We start from the raw sequence: 26474 nt of genomic DNA, 5'->3' as shown, positions 1-26474 counted from the left end.
AATGAGAGTGGCTTGTTGAAGATTATAAAACATGAGATTAGAGTTGGCCTTTATATGGGCAGGGCTTTTTTTTTTTTTAGTATATTTTAGCATTTATTAATAATTCATCTCATTAGATAGTGAGGTTACTTCTGTACTGTACTCCAAATTAAAGTGCATATTTAGTGCCCTTGGTGACTGGACTATAATTTACACAAGGCGTGACTGTTACATAATGAATCTAATTTTCTTGTGTGATTTGTGAAATCAGTCTCATTCATTTATAATCACATTTTGCATATTATATTGTGTATTTTTAAATAATTCCTGTGTTTAAAAAGTGCCACTAATGGTTTTCTTCATATTAATAGATCAAACCCATGGGATCAGGGAAAAGAGTAATGCTAAGCTACAAAAACTATAATGGCACTTAAATTTTTGCTCTTAATCCTGCTGTCAGATATGTATGTTACACACACACATACATACAGAGCCCTTAAATTCTGTGAACCAATTCTCGTGCATCTGTAATTAGATCTGTAGTTTGTGCACACGTTTCCATTTCTTGATTTAGCCTAATGATTTCAATCTACCTGGAGATTGCTTTTCTCCATAAGATTCTGTAGTCCATAAAAGTCCACCCACAAAGATAATGCGTCCTAAAAACACTGTGCCAAACAAATCTCCCTAGAACAAAATACTTCCTAGGTGCTCACCATTAAGGAAGGCATGGCATGAGGAACAGCTGTGCTGTCCAGCCCTGCCCTTTACCTAGGTACTGATATGAGTGGCTTGCCACTGCCTTATATGCCCCTGTTCATGATGAAGCCACTACCTTTCACTTGTCACTGCTGAGACATGTCAAAAGCCTTTTCTGTTGCTTCTTGTTAGTCCCTCTTCCCTTTAAGCTTAATTGTCAAGACTTTGGTTTTGCCCATTTGTTAGATTTTGTTTACTTTACTTTTAGTTATGGAAGTTCTTTCACCCTAAATTTAAACCCTTGGAGATAAGTCTATTTCCATCTCCATGTTCACCTTAAATAATAGTTTAGGAATCAGTTGGTTAATTTTCATTGAGTGTGGGCAGTTCAACAAGAATGGGAATTCTCTTTGGTCCTGAAATTTAGTGGGTGCTCCCAAAATGCCCCCCTCCAAATTTTGACAACAGTTCCACCCACCACTTCCAGTCTGCCTGGGTAACTCACATTCCATGAATTTTGTCTTCCTACATGGAAAGGTGGGAAATCAGTATATGAACACGCAGAAAAGGTATGTGTATTTGGATCACTGTAGGTGATATCAGAATGAGAGACTTTATCACTCACATTCTGAAATCTGAACTCTTGACTTAGAAACAGTAGTCATGAGAATGATAATTACTTATTCTGTTAAAGGTCACTGTTATATGTATATATATGAACTCACATGTGTATACAGATGTTACTAGAATGTTATTCACAACTGCTGTTAGATCTAAGGAAGTAGGCACAATCTCTACCTTTATTCTTATCTGTCCTCATGCGATGTATTGGCAGGTACTTGTTCTCATTGAAGCAGAGTTGTGATTCATGGTCAAGTCTCCAAGCCCATGAATTTCTTTATGCTTATTTTTAATAAACCCCAATTTGTGGAAGGCTTAGGGCATATATCAGTGAACACTGGTGCAACACTAGACTTTTTTTTTTTTTTTTTGCCTATATATTACTACTGAGGAGCTGGTTGAAATTTGTTCAAATTGCAGCGTTGGATGAGAGGCAGCATGGTGCATAGTCAGTGCGCAGATTATGGGTGCTCTGTGGTATCTCAGTCATGGCTAGATATTATGGTCACTAGCCCAATAACTAGATGGCAAAAATAACAACACTGTTATTTACTGGCTATTGTTTAATTTTTAGAAAAGTGCATATTTTACCTCATACGCCTCTATGCATTTTGTGATTTGTATCACTCATTTCTAGTCAAACCAGCTGATAAATAAAAAGAAGATCTCATGTTCCTTTCCTTTTATTCATCTCTGGGCTGAGACAGTCAACTCTAAACATTCACTGAATACCCCTGTCATGTAAAGAAGAGAAAGAAAGAAAGTGGGAGAAGGAAGGAAAGATCAGTTTAACCATAAAATGTGTAAAAGACCATGAACCTAATGATCCTTCTAACCTGGACGGCTGATTTCATCCTGCCTCGTTGTGTAAGTTTTCTTGCGTCCTCTCCCCTCTCATTTACTGTGCAATATACAGATGAGGACCTGAGGCAGGAACCATATGGCTTGTTGGAAGAATCACTGGAAAGTGAGCAAGAAGAGGAAAGGAGAAACAGGCGGCAGGGCAGGCTTGGATAAGGGTTTTGTTCTGTGTGTGGTGGGAACAATTTGAGCATGATCCAACTTACATTTTTTGAAAGCTAACATAGATGTCCTGAAAAGAGTGCAAACAGGAGACTCGATAGAGGTTCTCTCTATAACTTAACTGGATAACAACTGACAGTAAGATGGTAGCTGTGCAGGTGGCTTTTTGTGGTTATATTTTAAAGTGGAGCTGCAAAACTTGCAGAGAATGAATATATTTGGAACAAAACAAGTATCAAACTCTACCCCTAGACTCAGAGTCTGAGCATTTGAGTGAAGGGTAAAACTATCCACCATAGTTGTGCAGTTGGTTTTATGGAGGGTAGGAAGGTTGAATCAGGAGTTGGCCTTGCCATCCGTTCAGTTTGAGTTACCTATTTGATGTATCCAAGTGGAGAGATGTCAAAGAGACAGGTGGATGTAGGAATCTACATCTCAGTAGGAAGATCAAAGTTTAAACACACATATTCAAGATTCTTATGGATACAACTGATTTTTAAAACCTCAGGGCTGGTTGCAGTTACTTAGGGTGAGAGTATGGAGTGAAGGTCCTGGGCTAAACCCTGAGGCACTGAAGGGAAGAAGGAACACCAGAGGAACCAGTGTTTTTGTTAACTTTTCACTGCTGTGATTAAAAGGCTCAATAAGGACAATTTTAGAGGAGGAAATGTTTATTTGGGAGCTCACAGTTTCAGAGGTCTCAATCCAAAGACAGCCAGCTCCATTCCTCAGGGTTTGAGGTGAGGCCAAACAACATGGCGGAAGAGTGTGGTGGAGGGAGGCAGCTCACCTGATGATCAGAGAGCAGAGAAAGAGTCCACTGGCCAGACAAAAAAAATATATATATACCCTAAAGTTATACCTGCAATGACCCACATCCTCCAGCCACACCCTACCTGCTTTCAGTTACCACTCAGTTAATCCCATCAGGGGACTAATTCATTGATTGGGTTAAGGTTCTAATAACCCAATCATTTCTTCTCTAAACTCTCTTGCATTGTCTCACACTGAGCTTTGGGGAAGATACCTCACATCTAAACCATAACGAATGGGGGAATCCTGAAGAGTACACCCAGGAATTAGTTTCATTCAGAGTGTATCTGATTGTTGGTTTTGTTGGCTGTCCTTAGCACTTGATCTTTTTAATGCATAATGATTTGGGAATTTCAGGCTCATTGTGAATGAGATTTTTGTTTTCGTCTTTCAATTTGTCCTTGCACGAACCCAGCCTCAGCCCCAGCCCGTCTCATTACTTGGAGTCCAGTGGCATCCTGGCTGCTGTGTCCTGCTTCCTGTCACTTTCATAGTTCTGCAGAGGCAGAACTTCCAGGTGCCCCTGCTTGTTTCCTATCCAGGTGACAATTTATACCGGTTCATTTCTGGTCTACAGACGTGTTTATTTTGCTTTCAAGTCTGGCTAGTTAGTTTCTTTTTTTCTATCTTTATTTTTTATGCCCCTTAAAATTTATGATTATTGCTGTGTATTTGGACACACTCTCATGCCATGCTATCAGAAAGTCTTAATACTTTGAATTTATAGACAATAAAAATTGCATTTAATAATTATTTTATCATTCCTGTTCAGGTATATGTATGTGTGGGGTTTCTTTAGTCACTTTCCCAAATATTCACAGCTACTGCTTTCCTTCACCTATGTGCTTCTGGAATTTAAATGTCTACAGCAAGTTAGTTTAAAATTTAAGAAGAAAAAAAAAAAAAAAAAGATGTTTAAGTTAGTATCCTAAATTAGTATTACTGGGGCTTTTAGGCCAAAAGATACAATTCAGACGAGCCTGCTTATTTTATCTACTCATCAGGACAGGATAAGGATATTATTTTAGTTTTACTTGATTTATTGTAACTAATACATACAGATTGGGTAATGGTAAGTTGGAAGCAAATAACATGTGCCCAGAATACTTGTCTTAACATCCTTTTGGTTAACACGATGAAAATCCTCTAATAAGTGCTTGTGTATTTACACAGGATAAATTAAATGTGAGAAATCCTTATCCCTGTAAGATATAAAGATACCTTGACCCTTCCTAAGTACCCCTGAAGGTTGGGCTAAGAGCCATAGGGACATCTGGGGAGCGATGGGAAGGGATTAATCCTCCCAGGCAGACAACTCATGCACCTAAGATGTTTTCCAGATAAATCATGTGGTGTGCAGCCACAGCATACTTGAGATGGCTTTAATGTTAGTGTGCGACAATTAATCCCTTTCACTTTGATATAATTAGTGAGAATGGTGAAATAGGAGTGCAGTCACATTTTCAAGAGGAAATGTCACCCCATTAAGGAGGGTGAGGCTTATTATTATCAGTTGAAGCGGCAAATTTTTGAAGCTGCAGCTATTGAAATTGCTGAGTTGGTGTATTCTCAGAGGTAGATGTTTCTTTCTGGCAGTGAGAAAAGGAGGGAACACTTCTGAAAAGTTGTTTTTGGTGCTCACTCCCCACCATACACACCTATTTTTTTTTCTTCCTAAACCAGTGATAACATTTTGACATCACAGCAATTATAGGATACCATAATAAAAATTTAGTAAGCATAAAGTGTTATATCTAAATATAGCTAACTGCCATTTAAAAAGAACATTACCCATCTTAAGCATTTATATATGGGTGTAAAATCCTTAAATTTTTCTTTCTTTCTATTATGGTAATGAACTTAATATGTGCTGTAGATTACTTGCCTTTGTCTTCAGACCCACTCTCTCATGCCATGCTATCAGAAAGTCTTTATATCTTGAGTTTATAGATTAAAAATCACTTTTAATAGTCCTGTTATCATTCCTGCTTAGATGTGGTCATGTGTGGTTTTCTTTCAGTTATTGTCCCGTTGTGTATTAAACTGGAATGAGTTGAACTGGAGCTCAGAAATACTATCCCTTTAAGTTGGAACAATGTCTTTTGCTACTAGAACTGCTTTCTAGGGTTTATGCACTAATTCTCCAAAAAGTTGGAAAATGCCCTGCATTCAGTCCTTAGTACCAAAAAAAGAAAAAGAAAAAAGTTGGAAAATAGTGAATTGGAGACAATCACAAAATGATATACTGAGTCCTCCAAGTTATATGATGATGTTTCCCAAATACTAATCTGTTATTAGTATTCTTGAATTAATGAATGTATATGAGAACTTGTTAATTTTTATTGGCACTTTAGGGATTTCATGAAATCACTTTGAATAACTTCATTGCCTTTATAAAAGAAATAGTAACATTGCTGAATTTTTCACAGAATTCTCCGTATATGACTATTTAATACGCATCATGTTGCTAATGTCAAAAAGCATAGGCAGCCTTCAGAAATAACAGAGTTTGGGTGTTGCTTTGATTAAATGTTTATAGTTTACTATAGTTTGTAGTTCAACTTGGCTGCTTAGGAAGTTCTTCCCAGCACTTAGTGATGCATCTATTTGGTGGATTGGCAGTGAAAAAAAAAAAAAAAAAATTGGAGTTCAGCTCTTAAACTATGAGTTATATTTTATTATGACAGTGTTTCAGAAATACATTACTATTCATATTTGATCGTGATTTCTTTTGCTACTAACAAGTAAAGGAATAAACATTTCTTAAATTGTTGGGTTTAGAATAAAGTCTTATAATTCTCTTTTAAAACTACTATCAAGAAATGACTTGGATGTAATAGTTTAATAATTCAATGGACTTTAATTTCACTTAATGCGGTGTCATGTCATACCAGTAGGGCCAATTTGCTTAGCCAACAGTATGTTCTTTGTACCTCTTTCTTTGTTTCAAGAAACAGGTAATATCCTTTTGTACCTTTTATGGTCTCTGTGGTGCATTTTGAGCATTTTGAGGCCATATTGTTGAAACCAATTGAGACACAGTTTTCTTTTACTTGCTCCCTGCCTTGTCTACTGGTGTTTTTGAAAACTTCAATGATTAAAAATTTGTTTTCAGTGAAAAAATTTGTGTTGAAATCTCCCTCATCTTTAAAAGTCAAAGAAAACCCATTGTTTACTTAGGATTCTATATTGACATCAGTAGCGTGAAATATGGAGCTAGCTAAATTGCCTCAAATTTCAGCAACTAATAGTCATTCAGTTGGGGAAAGGGAAAGTCTACCACCTGTATTCTGTGATCATAATTTAATGAGAGATAGTGATATTCAGTGTAATTTCTTATTGGCACATCCTAAAAAAAAAAAAAAAAGAATGAAGAAGAGAAGAAAAGGAGAGAAAATAATTCTTCCTGAACGCTGATAATTTTATATATTTGTAGCTGGATTCTGTCAAAAGAAAAGGTTTTCCTTGAATTTTATGGCATAAAAATGCCTAGAGGAAGAATATCAATGAAGTGTAGAACTGCTTAAATTTTGAGTTATTTAGAAACATATAAGGGATAATAATATATAAAATTGTATGCATAGTATTATTAGACTACTGAAAATCAAAATTTCATATTTCTGAGGTCATAATCATTCTTCTCTATCATCCCTACTGCTGTTTTGATTTTTTTTTTTTTTCATTTTCATATCCCAGAAGAATATCATGGGGCTTCAGTCCTTTCTTTGACTCGTGACAACTTGTATACAGATGTTAGTTAAATTTTACATGACTTTTCCTGGAAAGGGAAAAAAATAACACCTCCTCTACCAGATTTCATAACACTTTCACAATGTTACAATGAAACTTTTTTTTTTCCCCCTGGGCAGAGAAGTGTCAAAACTTTTAGAAATAAAAGTGTTTTTTTTTTTTTTTTTTTTTTGTTCTTGTGAATTTGACCTACAATAAATTTGATTCAGTCATTTTTATAGGCATTTCATTTTATTTTCCTGAGTTGAGTACTTAGGTCACTCCAGTGGTGGCCTTATCAGACGTGATAGGCTAGCATGGGCTGTATTAAGTGACCATGTTTTCTGTGTCTAACTCATGCCTAACTCATTCTCCATGCAGTCACTGGTGGGTTGGTGGGTCAGGTGGCTCTCAGGGCTGCTCTCCATGGGGTGGCTTACTCATCTCCAGGTTTGATCTTCTGTTACCTCCATCTAGAATGCTCTGTAATGATTACCACAGCAGGGGAAGAGGGCGGAACTTTGAAACGATTCAACTGGGAAGAGAGAGACATCACTTCAGCCCCCAGATTTTATTAGTTCCATTGTCTTGCCTAATCTTAAGGACTGAAATAAGTTTAGTTTTTCTGAATGTCTAGGAAGGGGAGAAAAACCAAAGAAAATGCTGAGCATTACTATTGCCTAAATAAAGCTTATTATTTTTCCAGTAGTGTGGCAAAACAGATCAGCATATTCCACCAGGAAGGCTGTGAATGGGATACAGGTGTGCCACTGATACTTGTTTTACCTGTTTGTTGTTGTTGTCTTTGTTTTGTTTTTGTTTTTTACTTTTTAAATTTATTATAGAATAAGACAAACAACATAAATGGCTCACATTCTGTTTCTACTAGACAGTGCTGCCCTTTGGACTGTTAGTGGCTAGCTCCCTAGGCCGAGAGAGAACAATTCTGAAGTATCAGAAGGGCAATCTCCTGGGTGGTCCAGAAGGGTAGAGTCTCAGGCTGAGGATGTTCTAACAAGGCCCTGGCATAGTTGTTCCTGTTAATGCCATCAGTTTTGTGTGATTCTTGGAAGGCTCCCTGAATTATACCCAGTCCCATCCTTCACTACCATTTTCAGAGGGTAATGCCAAGATTTCTTAGCTGCTTCAGGCCACCATTGTATTTTGGTCCAGATAGCGTCTACCCTGTTAGACAAGAAGGAGGGTTAGGTAAATGAAGGCAGAAGAACAGTCATGGAGATTTTGTTAGTACGTCCATAGTCTCATTTTCTGAGCAAATGAGAGCCTTGAGTTTCTCTCTTGCTCCGGAAGAGGAGGCAAAAGAATCAGAAGAATGTAAAATTAGTTTGTTGAACATGCTGTGAGGATCAAAAACAGCATGTCTGAAGACTTGGTTGAGCCTACCAGCATGTGACCACTTCTCTACAATTTAAAGTTGCACACAAAAATAGTTTCTGATAAAGCTATTTATTTAATTGGTCAGTGGAATCTAGCAACTTCAGAGTTGGTAGAATCCAACTTCCTAAAAGATTAAGAAACTAATTAGGTAATATAATATTGATCCCCTAAAATTAAACATTTTAAAATAAAAATATTCAATATTTTATAATGAAACAGTTAAAATTGTACTTGAATGCTGCTTTATGGCTCTATTTCCAAAACTTCTTGAAACTGGCGTTTTTTTTTTTTTCTTTTTGTTATTTTCTGACTTTTCTGAGTAAGACTAGCATAGACCTGTTGTGGGAAATGGCTCCCAGGTCACATCTCCCCTGGCCGTCTCTCTGGCCAAGAACTTGCTCCCACCCAGAGCAAGATTCAGAATTTCTCCATTTCCACACTAAATCCCTGGAGTCTGATCACTACTTCAGTATCATTACATAATAACCTAAATGAAGATTTTATACAAGTATTAATTTTATTAATCTTTCAATTTGCTTTCAGTTTAATTTTCACTTATAGAAGACATGCATTAATTTCATCATTTAATGCCTTTGCCAAATATCAGAATCATTAATTTTGTTCATTTCAGTTGTTATTTCTTATTCCCTCCATCTTTTTCTTCTTTCCTCTCTTCATTTGATTTCCTTTCTTCCTTCCTGCTGGATTCTAAGGTCAACAACTGGTCAGAAATCTTATTCTTAATGGAAATTAATAATTAATGTTTGCTTATCTTGGAATTAAAATATTTATATTACTTAAAATTTAGGAATAAATTTCTTAGAATTAAATTAGTTTGGACATAAAATTTGCTAAATTGCTAAAGAAGACTGAAAGTTCCAGAATTACTTATTTAAAAATATTTTTGGTGGTTAAAATGTTAAAAATGACTGAATTTTATATATTTTTGAGTTATCAATTATGAAGTTAAAATCACTGATTTTTCTCTAATATTACTGTACATTTAAATTTCAAACTTTTCATATGCTTTAAAGTATTTTAAGATGCAAATTCTCTGAATATACGTACACATCTTATATATCTTATAGTTTATATGAATTATTCCTGCCTGCAATCTGTTTCGTCCTTAGATTTCACTTTTATGTACGTTTACTTTCTCAACACAAAAGATACTTTAAGAATGACTGCTCAAACTCGTCTCCAAAATGATGAGAATACTAACTTGGTAATATTATAATAATCCTCTGAAATTGAAAATTATGTACCCTTATAATTACTTTTACATGGAGTAAACATTTAATTTGTATGCAAAAGTAAGCAAATAAAGCTACTTCCATGACAGATTTTGGGGTCATTTTGCCCCAAAACAACCATCTTAAGCAGAAGTATTTCTGGACTCTCTTTAGCAGACAGTAAGAAAGTGCCTCTCTGAAACCGAGCACAGCACTATATGATCAAGCTTTAAAAGTCATTTACACAGTTTCACACTTACTACTTGCCTCCAGCATTTGCAGAATTCCTTATTTTATCAGCCTATGTACGCCTCGTTGGTGATACACTGGGAACCAGTGAAGCAGAAGAAATACTGAAGGAATCATTTGTGCAGAATACTATTAGGACAGGCAGTGATGGCCTCACAGTGATGGCAATCAAAAGAATTATTAAGTAAAAAATGCCGTCATTGCATATCAGTGACTGTAAAGCATCAGTAAATATGCTAGCATTGGAGGGAATACTTGAAGATCATTATTTATTCTGAAAAACAAATCAATACAAACTTCGGTAGATTATGTATGCAAGGAAGTAAATGAGTACTTTGAAACAAGATATTGAGCAGACTTTACATGAGGCTGATGCTCAGGCCCTAGTGTAAACAGGTTATAAATGGCATAAAGGTGTAAACATCAAGACTTTAATCTGAAAGTTTTACTCACATGCAATCTCCTGTACATGAAAGATTGCTCATAAATTTTAATTGCACAAAAAAGATATGAAAATATGAAAAAGAAATGGCTACAGCTTTATGCAAAGATAAAGGATTAGCATACCATATTTACTGATATTTACCAAGGTACACAAAAAAATGTCCAAAAACACTTTTTCCTCCCAAGAGTTTATCAGCTAATAGAAAAATAGATTTTAAGCATGTTTGAATGTTGCTTAGTGCAGATTTGTTAAAGGTGATTTATTCACTTGAAAAAATTGCTAACATACCTGACTTCTTGGAGCACCTGAATGAACTTAATTGAAAACTGCAAAGGCCTGTCAAAATTATTACATGCCCAGAGCTTATGGATTTGAAGGAAAAAATTCAGCTTTTGAAAAAGGATAAAAATGACTGATGGTGATACTATATTGTAAACCCTAAAGAAAAATTAATAAAACTATTAGCAATACTGTGAAGACTTGAGGTCACATTTCATTTATTGTTCTGAAACACTTAGTGGGAAAAAATTTGAAAAGCATTTATATTTTCATGAGGAATTTCAACATTACATTTGTCACTGTGGGAAAAAGAAGGAACATAAGATTTAATACAGTATCCTTCATGGAACCTTTCTTTCCTTTGGAGAAAAAGTGATAAATATCGCATTGCCCTTTGTTGACACCAACTTTTGTGAATAAAACTTTCGTTAATGGTAATTATCAAGAATTTGATGTTGCCAACAAAAAACTTGTTACAAAAAAGATATTTCATGAACACAAGTTCAAACGTCTTGTTAAAGATTTTTTAAACAGTTTAGTTGGAAGTTTTGACATATTAAATAGTTTGCATATGCCTTAAAACTCCATATTTCATTTTTCTTATAATTATATGTTTTCAGGCAAATGTAATGACTTTTTCCAGCAAGTTCCTTAGAGGCATTTCCAAGATATTTCCAGGTTTATCCCATTGTACATGTGTGAAAAGGATTTGGGAGGCCTTGGAATGGCTATGATTTTTTTTTTTTTTTTTTTTTTTTGGTGAGGGGGATGTTCTCAAATTGAAACTTGGGAAGAGCCTAGAGTGGCTAAGGAAAATCTAAACATATATTAACATTGTTTCGTAGCCTTTCTCCATTAGAATCGACATGTAAAAAAGCATTATGAAATACTGTCAAGACAGCTTCTCCTATACTTCTTCCCTCCTAGGTTTCCAATAGATTTCTAGTTCATTAATAATTATTGTTCTGTGCCTATGGAAGGGAATGTTCTGTTAACCCTGTGAATATATTTTTATTTTCCCAGTGCCTTTAAAAATAGAAATTAATATGAAAAAAAAAAAAACAATAAAATCCCAATAGCATACTTAGGCATGAAAATCTTTTGCTATTTTCTAATTATTTCTAAATATGGTATGTTTTACTTGAGCAAAAATTAGAAACCATATGTAGGTATTTGCACATTTTCATTCAAATGGTTTATGTAATGTTATTACCTGCTAATACATTTAATATGTAAGATCTGTGGTTTCCTGTTAATACTTTATAAGGATATTATGGTTTTATGGTTAACATTAATTTGAAGTATTACTTTTAAGAGTAAAAATGTACTTTAAAACAATTATTTCCCTGGTGTTTAATTTAGTGTTAATCATGTTAACAATGTTTTATGCAGGGTAGAACACAGTAACTGCATATTATGCATGTAAACTATGTAATAGTGTAATAAAAAATTCTTGCTTAATATTATGGTGTCCTTAGCTGCAAACATTTAATTGTGTGTAGACTTATTTTAAATTTGATTAATTCTGTGGGCCAAGCTTGTTCTTTAGTTCCGGGAAATGCATTTCCTTTTCTCCCATGTTAAACAGAATTCAGGAGTTTGTACTTTGCCTTAGCTGAACACTTAAGTAAAATAAACGTCATAACATAAGAAAGATGGTTCTGTCAGAGGAAAGATTTTAAGTCAAATTCTTTACCTCCATACTTAGGATGCCTGCATAAATTATTGATTGGATTGCATTGTCCCACTGATACCAAGTTGAGGTCATTCCCTGGAATCAGATTGGGAGAGACAGAGGGTATTGACAACTATCCATTCCTTTCAAAATCTAATAATAATAGCAAGTTAAGCCATCATTTGCAAGGAAAGCATTGTTTTGAATGATTTCACATTTTAGATCATTTCATGTTTACAGAAAAGCTGAAAGTGAACAGAGTTCCATGTGTATCCCTCCCTCCCCATGTCCCCATGTTATTTACATCTTGCACAGTGGGGTGCATTTGATACAATTGATAAACCAGTGATACCTTACTGCAAGTCCACAGTCGACAGTAAGGTCGATTTTGTGTTGTACAGTTCAAAGAGTTTTGCCAAAAACATGACTTGATGGTCTCACCATTATTGTAGCATACAGGATAATGCCACTTCTAAGGCTGTATCTTAATTTAATTGTAATTTAATTTAAGAATAAATTTTGTCATTGCCCCCATATTTTAAAAAAATGGTAAAACTGTTCTGTGTTGTGAAAAAAAGAAGTGGAAAATATTGTTCATTGTTTTCCCTCCTATCTATAAAGAAGGTATTTTGATAACAGAAACAAGTCAAATCCAGCAAATTATATATTTCTTTCTAGAAGAAGAGCCAAAAATTCATGATGTTTGCTTTATTTTCTTCATCTTCAATTTTAAATTTAATTTTAATATTTAAACCATGTCTCTTGCCTGTCTCATTCCCCCTTTCAAAATGGCTTTAGTCCATTTTCACTTAATATTTTTATCACAAAAACATTTTTGAAAGGTTCTACACTCTACACTCTAACTACATTTATTAATTATGAATATATATTGTTGGTATAATCAATATTCTGTAATATAGCAGTTTCCCCCTCTTTTTTCCCCATTGACTTTTAAGTTTCTGTTAAAAAGAAAATCTTTTGTGTAAGTTTCAGAGCTTGGTCATAGAGTCGAGGTGAATCTTGGCAAATTTTGAAAATATCCCCGCTCCTTCTAGGTCATAGATGAATAAGACAACAGACAATAAACATTGACCAGTAGATGATAAATGGAATTCGTGTTGTCCTGTTGAAATTAGTAAGCATTTTAATTTTCATGGCTTGAATATAATAATACATCACTAACATTGATGAAGCAGGTAACTGTGAACCAGGCTCTCTGCATGGAATATTTTCCAACCTCGGAATGAAGTCAGGAGTAATATTTCACCTACGGGAACTTTCTCAATTGATAGTTGACTGACTTTAATTTAAGTATTAATTCTCTGTATTGGCTGAATGGGCAAAGGGAATTGTAATGCAATATACTTCTTCAAACCTGAATAATATCCCCAAGTTTTGCTTATTTTAATATTAGATCAAATTAAAATTAACATTTTTTTAGAACTTAGAAAAATTTAATAACAGATATATTAAACCAATTCATATTTGGTATAGTTTAGGTGGAAGTAATGTGGAACAACTAATTAACTTTAATTAACTGACCTTTATACAGTTTCCTCCGAAGTGCTTCTCCAGTGTCAGATTCTCTAAGGTCAACCACTGCTCATTCATAGTATGTCCAGTAACCCTTTATAGAAAAAGGCACAATTTTTTTTCTTCTCTTCAAGTTCATTTTTTCCAAAGGCCTCCTTCTCTCCCTCCCTGTATGGTGTAGATCTGGAAAAATCCCCCAAGATTCATTATGTTGGAAGCATGGTCTCCAATACAGCAAGAATTAATCCAACAAGTGGAATAATCCATTGATAGATGAGTGGACTACCGGGAGGTGGGATCTTCTTGGAGTAAGTAGGTCACTGAGGGCCTACTTACATGGTAGTGTTGGTGTCTGTCCTTGACTACTTCCTTTCTCTGTTGCCTTGCCCCCAGAAGCTGAGCAGCATTCCTCCTCCACCATGACCTCTTGCCATACACTGAATCCTCTGAAACTATACAAACAAACAAAACAAATCTTTTCTCCTTCAAGTTGCTCATTGTCATATTTTGGTAACAGCAATGTAAAGCACTGACACCTGAATCCAAATAATTTAACTGAGTCCTGAATCAAAAGAATAGGCACCCACGGTAACCAAGTGTTAATTCCCCTCTTCCATCTGCTCACACCCTCACTCCACCTGAAGGGGCTTCAGCTACTGCCCTCTACAGGGCGCTTAGGATATATTCTGATTTAATAATTCCATTTTTTTATTCATTTTTTTTAATTTGTTCTAATTGGTTATACATGACAGTAGAATGCATTTTGACACATTGCACACAAATGGAGCGTAACTTCTCATTCCTCTGGCTGTACATGGTGCTGAGTCACACCAGTAGTGTAAGCATACATGTTTATAAGGTAATAATGTCTGTCTCATTCTACTGTCCTTCCCATCTCCACCGCCCCACCTCTTCCTCTCTCCCCTCTTCACAATGCAAAGTTCCTTCATTCTTTCCTACCCACCCCCCACTACGAATCAGCATCCACTTAATAGAGAAAACATTTGGCCTTTGGTTTTTGGGATTGGCTTATTTTACTTAGCATGATATTCTGTAGTTCCATCTATTTACCTGCAAATGCCATAAGTTCATTCTTCTTTAAGGCTGAGTAATATTCCATTGTGTATATATACCACAATTTCTTTATCCATTCATCTGTTGAAGGGTACCTAGGTTGGTTCCACAGTTTAATTATTGTGAATTGAGCTGCTATAAACATTGATGTGACTGCATCACTATAGTATGCTGATTTTAAGTCCTTTGGGAATAAACTGAGGAGTGGGATAGCTGGGTCAAATGGTGGTTCCCTTCCAGTTTTTCTGAGGAATCTCCACACTGCTTTCCATAGTGGTTTCACCAATTTGCAGTCCCACCAGCAAAATAAGAGCGTATCGTTTTCATTACTTTTAAATATGTTATTTATCGCTGTTCTCCCAAAAGTCTAAATTTAGTATGATTTTCCTCACAAGTATTTATCAGGCCTGTCATTTCTTTAATTTTATTTTTTTAAAGCTTTAGGTCTTAATATCCAAGAGTCATGATTATAGATTCTTTTGAACTTTCTTAAGGAAATGACTAGAAGTCAAATTTCCATGGGCACAAATGGCTGCCCAAGTTTTCCTTCTCCATCTGTAGAAGAGAAATAGTGATTCTCACCTCTGGAGGCTGTTGTTACAGTGAAAGTATATAACCTGATCTTAAATGCCTGGCATTCAGCAAATGCTCATTCAATTTCTTGCATTATCAGCAAATTAATACACATTTGGATTACTTGAAGGAACTGTGTTTGTTGTTTTCATTGCTGAGTGTTGCTATTGCAGACTGTTTCCCATCTGTTTCTAGTTGTTTTTTTTTTTTTTAATCAATGGACCTTTATTTAATTAAATAATTAATAAATACATGATACTGAGAATCGAACCCAGGGCCTCACACATGCTAGGCAAGTGCTTTACCACTGAGCCACAACCCCAGCCCTGTTTCTAGTTCTTTTAAAAGTTGTAAGATTTTAATGGATTATTTAATGAGCATCAATACTCTCCCTATCACCATAACCAAAACCCACTGTCAGAAAACCAAAATGAGTTTATAGTCTGCCAGTCTAGTCAAATGAAACCTTTACTAAATAAGCATTATTGCAATAATTATTACAATAGAAGAGTTCATGCATTTGAATGGATAAGAAACGCAAACAAAAAGAAAAATTTAAGCTGAAGAATTCAGGGCACTCTTAAGTAGGCATATGCTGGCACCTTCTTAAGGACATCTTGATGGAGTCCTCTCCTGGAATAATGGCCTGGCTCCAGGACTGTGGTGTGGAAAATGGGAGGTGATCAGTGTAGGGTGTGGACAGCAGTGAGGTGGGGGATGACTGTGGAATCTGGGCAGATTGTGTGTTAGAAAATGATTTAAATGAGGTGAAGACAGAGTGGTCAGGAATAGAAAGAGCATTAAGAAAGCATTGTATGGTACCCTAACGACTTCATGTGCAATATTACAGATTCTAAGCCAGAAGCAGAAAGTCACAGCAGAGGTCTAGTCTAGCAGTGGGCCCCAGGACCTAGACCTGGGAGATCACAGAAGCCAGGTCAGCAAGCCAGGAGTGGATAGGTGTGGATTCAAGAGTGGCAAAATTTAACATGAAAATGCAGAAGAATATAAAACTGTTCTGCTCTAGTTTTGAGAATCAGGCATTCCTTTGGTTATATGAGAAAAGTAGTGTTTGTACTAAAAGATGGTAAAAGTCTTTTCATTTTGACTTCTCAGCAAGGTTCCAAAAAACAATTTCAGTTTTTGTTCGGTTGTCTTTGATAAAAAATAAGCAGTTAATGTCATTGTTGCCTAGAAAAGATCCCCTTCTTTTTAAAAAATTTAAATTACATGGCATGGAAAATGGGGTAATTAGATATCAATTGGGATTCTTCTACTGTAAAGATAAACCTTTTGGTTTAACATAATTTAGTTTGAGATACTATTTTATTTCCATTTTGAAATGATAAAAATGTGAAGAAGGATGATATATGTGGCATTATGTGGAAATAAGATATTCAGTAGTTAAACTATTTTATTACTTCTATCAAGAATTTTATGGTTACTAAGGGAAATAAGCATGCATGTTATTTGGCTGTGGTTTTGTGTACATGGCAGTGAATTTATATTAATGAAAATAAAGAAACTGTTATCCTTTTGTATATGGGGTGGGGGCAGCTTGTAAAACTTTTACTTAGATCTTGAGTAATGAGAAAGATGTGTGATCATAGTTTGTAATAGGTACCTATTGATTGCTTTCCAAAGTGTATCCTATGTACTTGTGGTCAGAATACAGTCATATGTGGAAATGAAAAATTGCCTTTTATTTGATGCTTTTACCTGCAAGTCCCATCGAATTTTTCTTCAAAAAGAATGACTATAAGGGAAAAATAATCTTCCATAGAGAATATTTTTGGTTTTATTATTTTGTTTTGAACTAAATATGTCTAGTTCTCCATTCATAAACACATTTTCAACTTATTTGTTGAGACATCAGTGGATTGATATTCTATTTTAAAAAGCAATGATTTTCTTCAATTTTAAGTCATTGCATTTGAGATTGAGATAATTCAGATCCTGAAATCTTTTTTTCGGGGTGGGGGGTACTGGGAATTGTACTCAGGGACACTGGACTACTGAGCCACATCCCCAACCCTATTTTTTTGTATTTTTTATTTAGAGACAAGAGTCCCACGGAGTTGCTTAGTGCCTCACTTATGCTGAGGCTAGTTTTAAACTCGAGATCCTCCTGTCTCAGCCTCCCAAGCTGCTGAGATTACAGGAGTGCGCCACCACGCCCAGCTGATCCTAAAATATTTTTTGATCCTTCTATTTTTTGGGGGGGGCACTAGGGATTGAATTTAATCCTTCTATTCTTCAAGCATGCATTTTTTTAATATTAAGGTTTATTTTGAGACATTTTTATTTTCATGTTTTTGGAAATTTTATAAAACTTATTTAACAGAACTATTACAAGTACCGAACAGGATAGACATTCACCTTTCAAAAACTGTGAGGTCTTGTAATTCTAGAGCATGGTGGGTATTGGATGTTAATAAATAAAAAGAAACATAGCAGTATTGTTCTTCCTTTAAGCATTTGTTTAAAAATTACACATTAAGCTGATGTCCAGGAAATGTACAGAGTATCCAAGATAGCTAAGGAAATTCGTCCTTAATGTCGCTGTCAGTGAGTGTCAGGCATGGCTATGAAGTGGGTCATAGAGCCAAGATAGCTACATGAAGGTGGAAAACATGGGGTTTGTTCTACCTTCAGTGACAGAGTGGGAGTGAGGCAGCCTCCATGAGACATGTCCAGGGGAACAGTACGTGTAGCTGAGGGCTACCAGGGGACGGTGGAGGGAGGGAGCAGCCTTAGAAATGAGAGAGGCTGGGCCACAACTCAAAGCTACTCGGATGCAGTCATCTCGTGTCTGCGGAAGATTCATCCCAGGACCACAGTCGGTGAAAAATCCAGGGATGCTCAAGTCCCAGGCATAAAATGGCAGAGAATCTTCATATAACCGTGCACATCCTCCCACATATTTTACATCGCCCAGATTTCTCATAATACCAATGCAATGCATGTCCTATCAGCCGTTTATTGTCCTCTGTAGGGAATGATGACAAGAAAAAAGTCTGTACATGTTCCATACGTCAGCAAAGATGTACTTTGTTTTCTTTAGAACACTTCTGACCTGCACTGGAGGTTGGTTGAATCTGGGATGCAGAACCTGCCGATAAGGAGGGCCCAACTGGATTCTATGAAATGAAAATGGTGTTCACAATGTGAAAATCAAACTTTTGTTTCGTGCTACTGCATTTTATTGTCTAACCTAATACAGATTTAAGTATCAGTTGTCTTTGCATTTGTAGTGTAGTCAGACATCTATTTGCTGTCTTTTCCAGTGAAGTTTAGCAACTGCAATGGGAAAAGAAAAGTACAGTATGAGAGCAGCGAGCCTGCAGATTTCAAGGTGGATGAAGATGGCATGGTCTATGCCGTGAGAAGCTTTCCACTCTCCTCTGAGCATGCTAAATTCCTCATCTATGCCCAAGACAAAGAGACCCAAGAGAAGTGGCAAGTGGCGGTAAAGCTGAGTCTCAAGCCAACCTTAACTGATGAATCGACAAAGGTATAACATCCAAATGTGGTATTGGAGCTGACGTCTACAAAACAAAAATTTATACAGTAAAAAAAAAAAAAAAAAACCAGAAACCCGTGTGTGTGTGTGTGTGTGTGTGCGTGTGTGTGTGTGTGTGTGTGTGTGTGATTTTGCTTCATATCACATGAAATGGATGGCCAATATTTGAATTTTTGTGTTAACTGCAATCGCTTTACCAGTATTTGATATACATTTTTAAAAATATTTTCTTAGATGTCGATAGACCTTTATTTTATTCATTTATTTATATGTGGTGCTGAGAATCGAACCCAGTGCCTCACATATGCTAGGCAAGTGCTCCACCACTGAGCCACAACCCCAACCCCTATTATATTTTTAATCTTTTAAAATACTTAGACGTAAGTATATTTTTAGCGACCAGAAATTGCATTTGAAAGATTTGTTTATACTTTGAGGTTATAATTTAATTAAAATTAGAAGTAGTTTGTTTTGAATTTCTTAGAAGCTTTACAAGCTGTTAAATATAACCACAAAATAAACACTTCTTTGCAAGTCGTCATCAGTCAAATTTATTAGATGGAAAGTACAGATTTACAGTAGGAACAGAAAAGCATTTCTGGAAATGAGTGTTAGGGTTTGTCTTGTCCCTTAATAATCAAATTAGGAGTGCAAATTATTTATAGTACTGTTATGACTTTTAGAAATGATATACTCCCTCTGGTGGAAGCTGCTGTGAGCCAACATAAAATAAATGAGGTACATTTTCAAGAGAGTCCTGTTCAATTCTATTCAGAAACATTTATTGAGCACTTACTTTGTATGTCACTATATTAAGAACTTTGAACAAGATAAATTCTTTAGGAATGTTTGATAATATTATTTTCTGAATATTCTAGTTTTTTTATTTAATTCAAAACAGTTACTGAGGGAGTACACCCATATATTTTGAAGTCCATGATTTTATGAACTGTGACCATTACTTTTTGTACATTTATTGTACTGTGAGAGACAAAAATACATACATTCAGCTCTGGTATTTAGTTGTAAATGTGATATACACAACCGTAAACAAAGGAGAACAAATATATCCAAGGAAAATATATCATTTTTTTTTCTTATGCTATTTGATGAGGTTCCATTATGTGAAATTTTAATTGATCAATTAACTATTAAACAATTCACATCATTTGAATAATATAAAGTAAAAACCTGATAACAAATGGAGTAAAAAGATACTTTTGTTATTTTTGATGCTCTGTGTCCTAACAAAATAACTTGGGTGTTTGCACTGAAGCAGGAAGGGCTAATGGCTAAAACGTCTACAGATATTGGAAGAAACAGAAGAAAATGTTGACATCTAGCAGAGATTAATACCTAGTGTGCAAAGTGGGTCATTTGCAGCATCCATCATGGCTGACATAGGTTTAGAATAATTACAGCATTAATTCTGTGGGATTTAATAGGGTCATAAATATTTGAGACATTCCTTAGCAGTATGTATTAAACTTCCCTTGGAATTCAAATTATATTTTAGCACATCAAGATCTAAATTTAATGTACAGTAGCACATTACCTGAACTGTGGTTTAAACTAATGAGAAATATATAAAAGGGTACTATTAAATTTTGCTCAGTATTAAGCTACTATCTAAAATGGTTTATAGAAACTGTAAATAGTTTACACACCTGAGCCAAATAATGTTTGTTCAGAATTCAGCGTTTCAATGAACAGTGCCATTCAGAAATTTTATGCTGTTTATTTCTATTATTTTAATAAGGGGATAAGGAAAGGGCCTCCAGAGTTACTGTCTGTTCATAATAAACTGTGATTCCTACACTTTCAGGTCTTCATTAATATTGATGTTATTTCAGAAAATGTTTTTCGTAGTACTCAGGAATGTCTTGTTATATTTTAATGCAAAGGAATCCCATGAAATTGAAGAGATAGTATTCCCAAGACAATTCACCAAGCACAGTGGGTACCTACAAAGGCAGAAGAGAGACTGGGTCATCCCTCCCATCAACTTGCCAGAAAATTCCAGAGGACCCTTTCCTCAAGAGCTTGTCAGGGTAAGGTGGTGCAATTTTCATTATTTCCATAGCATGTGGTAATTATCTGTTAGAAATGTTTTCTTCTGTTTGTTTTTGTTTTTTTAACAAAGTAGAGTTTATGACATGTACAGAAGCGTTTTTTCTGTAGGTGGGTTTTCTGCAGTGTTGTAGAAAACCTTTTCTTGTTTTCCTTTGTTATCTCTTGCACTGTTTATAGGCAGGCCTCTCTGTGGGTCCTGCACGCTGTGGCTGTGCATCTTGTTCAGTACGTGAGTTCTCAGGTAACGTGCCTCCCCACCCACTCCTCACCCACTCTCAGCACAGACCCTGGGGCTGCCCTGCTGGAAGCTAGGCTCTCTGTGGTGATCTCTGCCCTCCACAGACAGCTTTTGAGCCCAAGAAAAAATAAAAGGGCAATCACTGCTAAAAATGCCAGCACCAAGTACATTTGAAAGTTTTTTAAAGGGAAAAAAGAATGACCTCTGATACCATTATCAGAATCCCTGGGGCAGTGTTAAAACCAAAGGCTTTCAAATCTGAAAAGTTAGTTTTTTTCAGTTCCTCCAGATGCATTCCTTCAGACGAAGAAATTAAAAATACAGATATTTTTGCATGTTTAGTAAAATTATCAGCTCATTATTCATGACAGAAGGACAACAAGACAAAATCGTTATATTCCCACTTGTTAAAATGTAAATATTTCTATAGATGATGATTTTACTACTTGGAAACACATTTACTGAGAGATGTGGATTTTTTAATAAACCATTTAACTTGTGTTGCATATTCTATCTTAGGCACATTGTAATTCAGTTTACCATTGAGCATAACCCCCAAGTAAAGGTGCTGTTTTTCTGTTTCAATGGAATATGAGAAAAAAGAGAATTGTGCTTAAGTTTAAAAAAAAAAAAAAAAAAAACACCAGTAGATTTTACGAATGGATTTAGTTTATTTACTCAACACATTAAGATCTATTATTTTTACCTCCAAATGGTATTGCCCAATCAACCCTTTTGGTATGCCTGTCTGCCTTCTTCCCTCTCTAGAGTCTCTTCAGCCTCCAATGGCTACTCATACATTGACTTAATATTCCTGGGTGCAGTTGTATTTGTAAAAGAAGGAAGTGTGCTTATAGTTCTCTTCTGTTTGGGAGCATAAAAAATATTTCTTAAGATCCTTTCTCATAGGCTTCATTCTTAATAAAGAATTATAGTATTAGTTGCCCTTTTAAAATGATATGGGAAGTTTCTTGCAATGAATAGTCTGTACAAAGCAAGTAACAAAAATGATGTCCCAGCTCAACCATGTTAGAGTTCTATGTAGGCATATTTCACACTATGGGTAGATAATTATCTCGTACTGGAATTGATGATAAAAGGTCAACAACTTTTATTTCAATTAACTTGGACACCTGTTACTGTGTTAAACAGTCTAACCTGGAGCTTCTAAGAACTGACACTCCTAAATTTTGACTTTTTGCACTACTTCTAGTGAGCGTTCTTTTAAATGTGAACATTGCCCTCTGTCTTTCTGGGGATAGGTGACATCTCTTTTTAAAGCCTGTTACCAAGAAGCAGAGAGGAGGGGTAAGCACTGGGAGATTTTCAGTGGTGTTCTGGAAAACGATGGAGCAAGTTTGTAACTGAACTAGGCTAGGAATGTGTGGCATGCCCTGTCTCTGATAATGAGCTCTCTCATTGAATGTCTTTGTTTTCTTGGTCCTCAGATCAGGTCTGATAGGGATAAAAACCTTTCACTGCGGTACAGTGTCACTGGTCCAGGAGCTGACCAACCTCCGACTGGCATCTTCATTATCAACCCCATCTCAGGTCAGCTGTCAGTGACAAAGCCTCTGGATCGTGAGCTGATAGCCCGGTTTCATGTAAGATTGCAACCAGCTGATACATCTTTGTGTTTCTACCATTCTAAATGTGTGTGGAATTCACCTTTGCCTCCTAGGAGTCTGAAGGCCTTGACACTGAGAGTTTCAATACCAGAAATGAAATTTGTAGCTTTTTGTCTGATTTTGATAATTCGAATGTTTTTATAAAATGTATTAATGCTCTTAGTAAAAACAAAACAATGCCAAAATAGAAAAAAGGAAATTTGTCCCGACTCTCATTACTCTTTACATTTTCTTACTTGCCTTCAATTATCTGGTTAAGAAAACCTAGAAGAGCAAATTATGAATGAGGTCAAAACTATTGAACATAAAATATAGAGATCACATTGTTCTTGGATGCATGGTGCTGTAATCAAAGTGAATCCCATACTCCTACTTTCTGTTAAATTTTCTTCTGAATTTCTTTTTCTCTTTTTATTACTCAGAGCCTTTTATCAATGAAAGGTGTTAATGCATGGTTTGTCCTACATTTTCCTTTGTTCTGTTGACTTCTAAACACTTTATAATTTTTGCCATAATATAACATAGCTTTTAATATTGTAAAATTGATTTTTGAAAAAAATATGTATTTTCCTTCTGGTTTCCAGATATGTTGATAAGGGCCTTCCCTACTTCCAGCTGCTCCTCTCCCAATTTTTATCTGTTGGATTAACTTTCTGTGTTTAAAATTTAACCTCTGTGGATTTATTTGAATAAAAGGAGAGAGGGACATGGGCCCACTTCTCTTGTCCTTCATGGCTAGCCTGTTGTCCCAACACCATTTATTGAATTTAGTCCCACAGTGGTTTATGACCAATACTTAGTCATTGAAACCTTTCTCCCACACAGGCATGTACTTACTAAATTTGTTTGGTTCACTGATGCAGTTGTTGAACTCTTGGACTTGCTCAAACTTTTAGTATTATAGAAACTTCTAAACCAGAATAGATACCCCTAGATCCAAACAGACAAATAAGCATATGAGAAATTGAAAATGTTTTAGGACTGAGCATTACTCCATATTTTCTCTTCCCAAGACCTTGATGATTTTATCAGCCCATTCTTTAAAAATTCTTGAAGGAACAGGTTATTCTAATTTTTTTTTTATATTGTTCTGTAAAACACAGAGAAAAAAGTATAACTTCAAACCTTTCACAAAGAATGCATAGCATTCACAGGGAATGTAGATTAAGATAGCACATAATAGAACTGGGCACTGTGGTACATGCCTGTAATCCAAGGGACTCAAGAAGTTGAGACAGGAGGATCCCAAGTTCAAAGCCAGCCTCAGCAACTTAGCAAGGCCCTAAGAAACTTGAAGAGATCTTGTCTCAAAATAAATAAAAAAATAAAATAAAATAAAAAGGGGTGGGGATGTGGCTCAGTGTTTAAGTGCCCCTGAGTTCAACCCCAGTACCAAAAAATTTTTTAAAAGATAGCACATAATAGAAGTCTGTGGACTAGTCCAATTTGTGATTGTAAAGATTGATAAAAAAAAAAAAAATCCAATTGTTTCTCCTATCAAGTCTCACTTCCTGATCTTCTATCATTAAAATTTAGGAAATATGTAAATTCAGATTTATTATAGAGTAAATTATTATTCTTCAAGTGCTCACTTCTTACATATTAAAAGGGCAATATTCATTGCAAATAGAGTTTATTATAGAATTGCAAGTATTAAGAATCAGCAACTTAGCAAGGCCCTGTCTCAAAGTGAAAAAAAAAAAATTTAAAAGGACTCTGAATGTGACTCAGTGGTTAAGAGCCCTTGGATTCAATCCCTAGTCCAAAAAAAAAAAAAAGAAAATCAGTATTAATATTTAATATTTTATATAATTATAAATGTAATTAAAAAGTATTAAAAATCTGTTAGTGGAAAAATAAAGGAAAATTTATTATCTGTATATAATATTGAAAGACAGTAATAAAATTTACATTGTTTTCTGTGTTCAGTAACCTCTAAATTAAAAAAAGGCTATATTGACACTTCTTTAACTTAATAGAACATTTCTAATGGACGCCAACAGCCAGCATTGGACCTAACAGGAAAACTGCAAAAGCATTCCAGTTAAAAAGAAACAATTCCATGAACACTATGCAACCCCTGAAAAGAACGGAATGCCTTTCTTTGTGCTGAATTGAAGATCTTGAAGATATTCTGCCAAGAGTAGCTGAATGATTATACTTGCTTTAAAAAAAAAAAAAAAAAAAAAAAAAAGACATACAGAAATTTTTGAAGAATACCTTATAAAACTAAGAACTCACCCTAAATACATATATTCACATATTTTAATATATATGAGTGACTTTAAAACTGAAAAAAAAAAAACTCTAGCTTGAAAATTCCCTATACACACTTATTTTCTATACTCCTATTCCCTTGATCTTTACAACCCCTCAGTAGTAGTACCACCTCTATACTTACCCTAACTCTTATCATATATACTTGTACAATAAAAGGGTTTTGGAGCTGGGCGGAACTGACTTTGGATCCAGATTAACCACAAGTTAATTAGCATTTCTGAAACTCAGATCCCTCAGCTTCAAATGTTGACAATTTCTGCCTCACTTTTTTACCTATTGATTAAATCATTTAAATGGTCCCTCACATGAGATAAAAGATGACTTTTTGATGCTGTATCTACCATAATTATATGGCGATTGGTTGACTGCAATGTTTTAAGGAAGAATAGCTTCTGTCTTTCCATTAGCTATTTTTCAGTAACTTCTGTCAGTCCATTTTGCTATGTTAGTAGCATTGTGATTGTGTAATATATGTCCTCATGGAAAACTATGTTAAATACATTTGTTTTCAATAACTTTTGCAGTTGAGGGCACATGCAGTAGATATTAATGGCAATCAAGTGGAGAACCCCATTGACATTGTCATCAATGTTATTGACATGAACGATAACAGACCTGAGTTCTTGCACCAGGTGTGGAATGGGACCGTTCCTGAGGGATCAAAGCCTGGTGAGTCTGAAGATAAAAATTTGGAGGTGGTTTTAGGAAATGCTGTATAACCAGCATTGTCATGTAAGCAAGAACAGCAGAAATCATACGAGCCTTTTAGTGTCATTTTCTTTCATTCCTGTGCTTTTAGGGCAAAAGGAAGGTAACATAGGAAAAAAACTGAGGAATGGAAACAGAAAAAATATGCCTCTTACTGCCCACATGACAATTTTTTCTCTTTGGAGACAATATATACTACAGTATTCGATTCTACTACCTACTGTATAGAATCTCTGAGAGCTTTTCATTGTGCTATATTTGATGCAGTTAGAGGAACTTGAAAGTGAGCCCTGAAAGAGGCATTCTGCTTGTAAAGTGCAAATTTCATCATAAAAAAACATCACCAACATACCCAACCAGAAAGTCTTAGAACTGCTTGGTATTCCTGGGGCCAGGTGGTGAAGTAACACCCCACACAAGGCAGGGACATGGTAACAGCTGTGACTACCGCCCCCTAGCTACACTAGCTGTTTATTTCCAGGGTGCCCTCATGTCCTCTGAGGCCCTCTCTTTTCAACTAGCATAAGGGAAAGTGGCCTGGCCTAGAAATAGCCCTTACAGCAAGCCCTTTCGCCATTATAAAGTGATATTTGACTAAGTTTTAGATTCTTATACTAAAAACACTGCAGATTTCAGTCACAGCAGAATAGCCAGGCCAGAACGACCTAGTCAATCTGAAAACGGAGTGGACAAGAGGGACAG

At 35.4% G+C, this 26474-nt stretch overlaps 1 protein-coding gene across 3 annotated transcripts in view; it reads left to right on the top strand.

The window, feature by feature from the left end:
• Positions 1 to 26474, top strand: part of CDH2 (cadherin 2) — a 214401-nt gene that overhangs the window by 130403 nt on the left and 57524 nt on the right. For all 3 annotated transcript variants that reach the window (XM_079109462.1, XM_079109463.1, XM_079109464.1), the window contains 4 exons: positions 18610 to 18836; positions 20750 to 20896; positions 22605 to 22760; positions 25589 to 25733. In XM_079109462.1, coding sequence (XP_078965588.1) covers positions 18610 to 18836; positions 20750 to 20896; positions 22605 to 22760; positions 25589 to 25733 — 675 coding nt within the window. The remainder of the gene's footprint in view (positions 1 to 18609; positions 18837 to 20749; positions 20897 to 22604; positions 22761 to 25588; positions 25734 to 26474) is intronic.

Source organism: Sciurus vulgaris (genome assembly GCF_902686455.1).
Source record: "Sciurus vulgaris genome assembly, chromosome: 13".
Lineage (NCBI taxonomy): Eukaryota > Metazoa > Chordata > Mammalia > Rodentia > Sciuridae > Sciurus > Sciurus vulgaris.
Note: the sequence above shows the minus strand (reverse complement) of the source record. Positions and strands in the feature narration are given on the sequence as shown.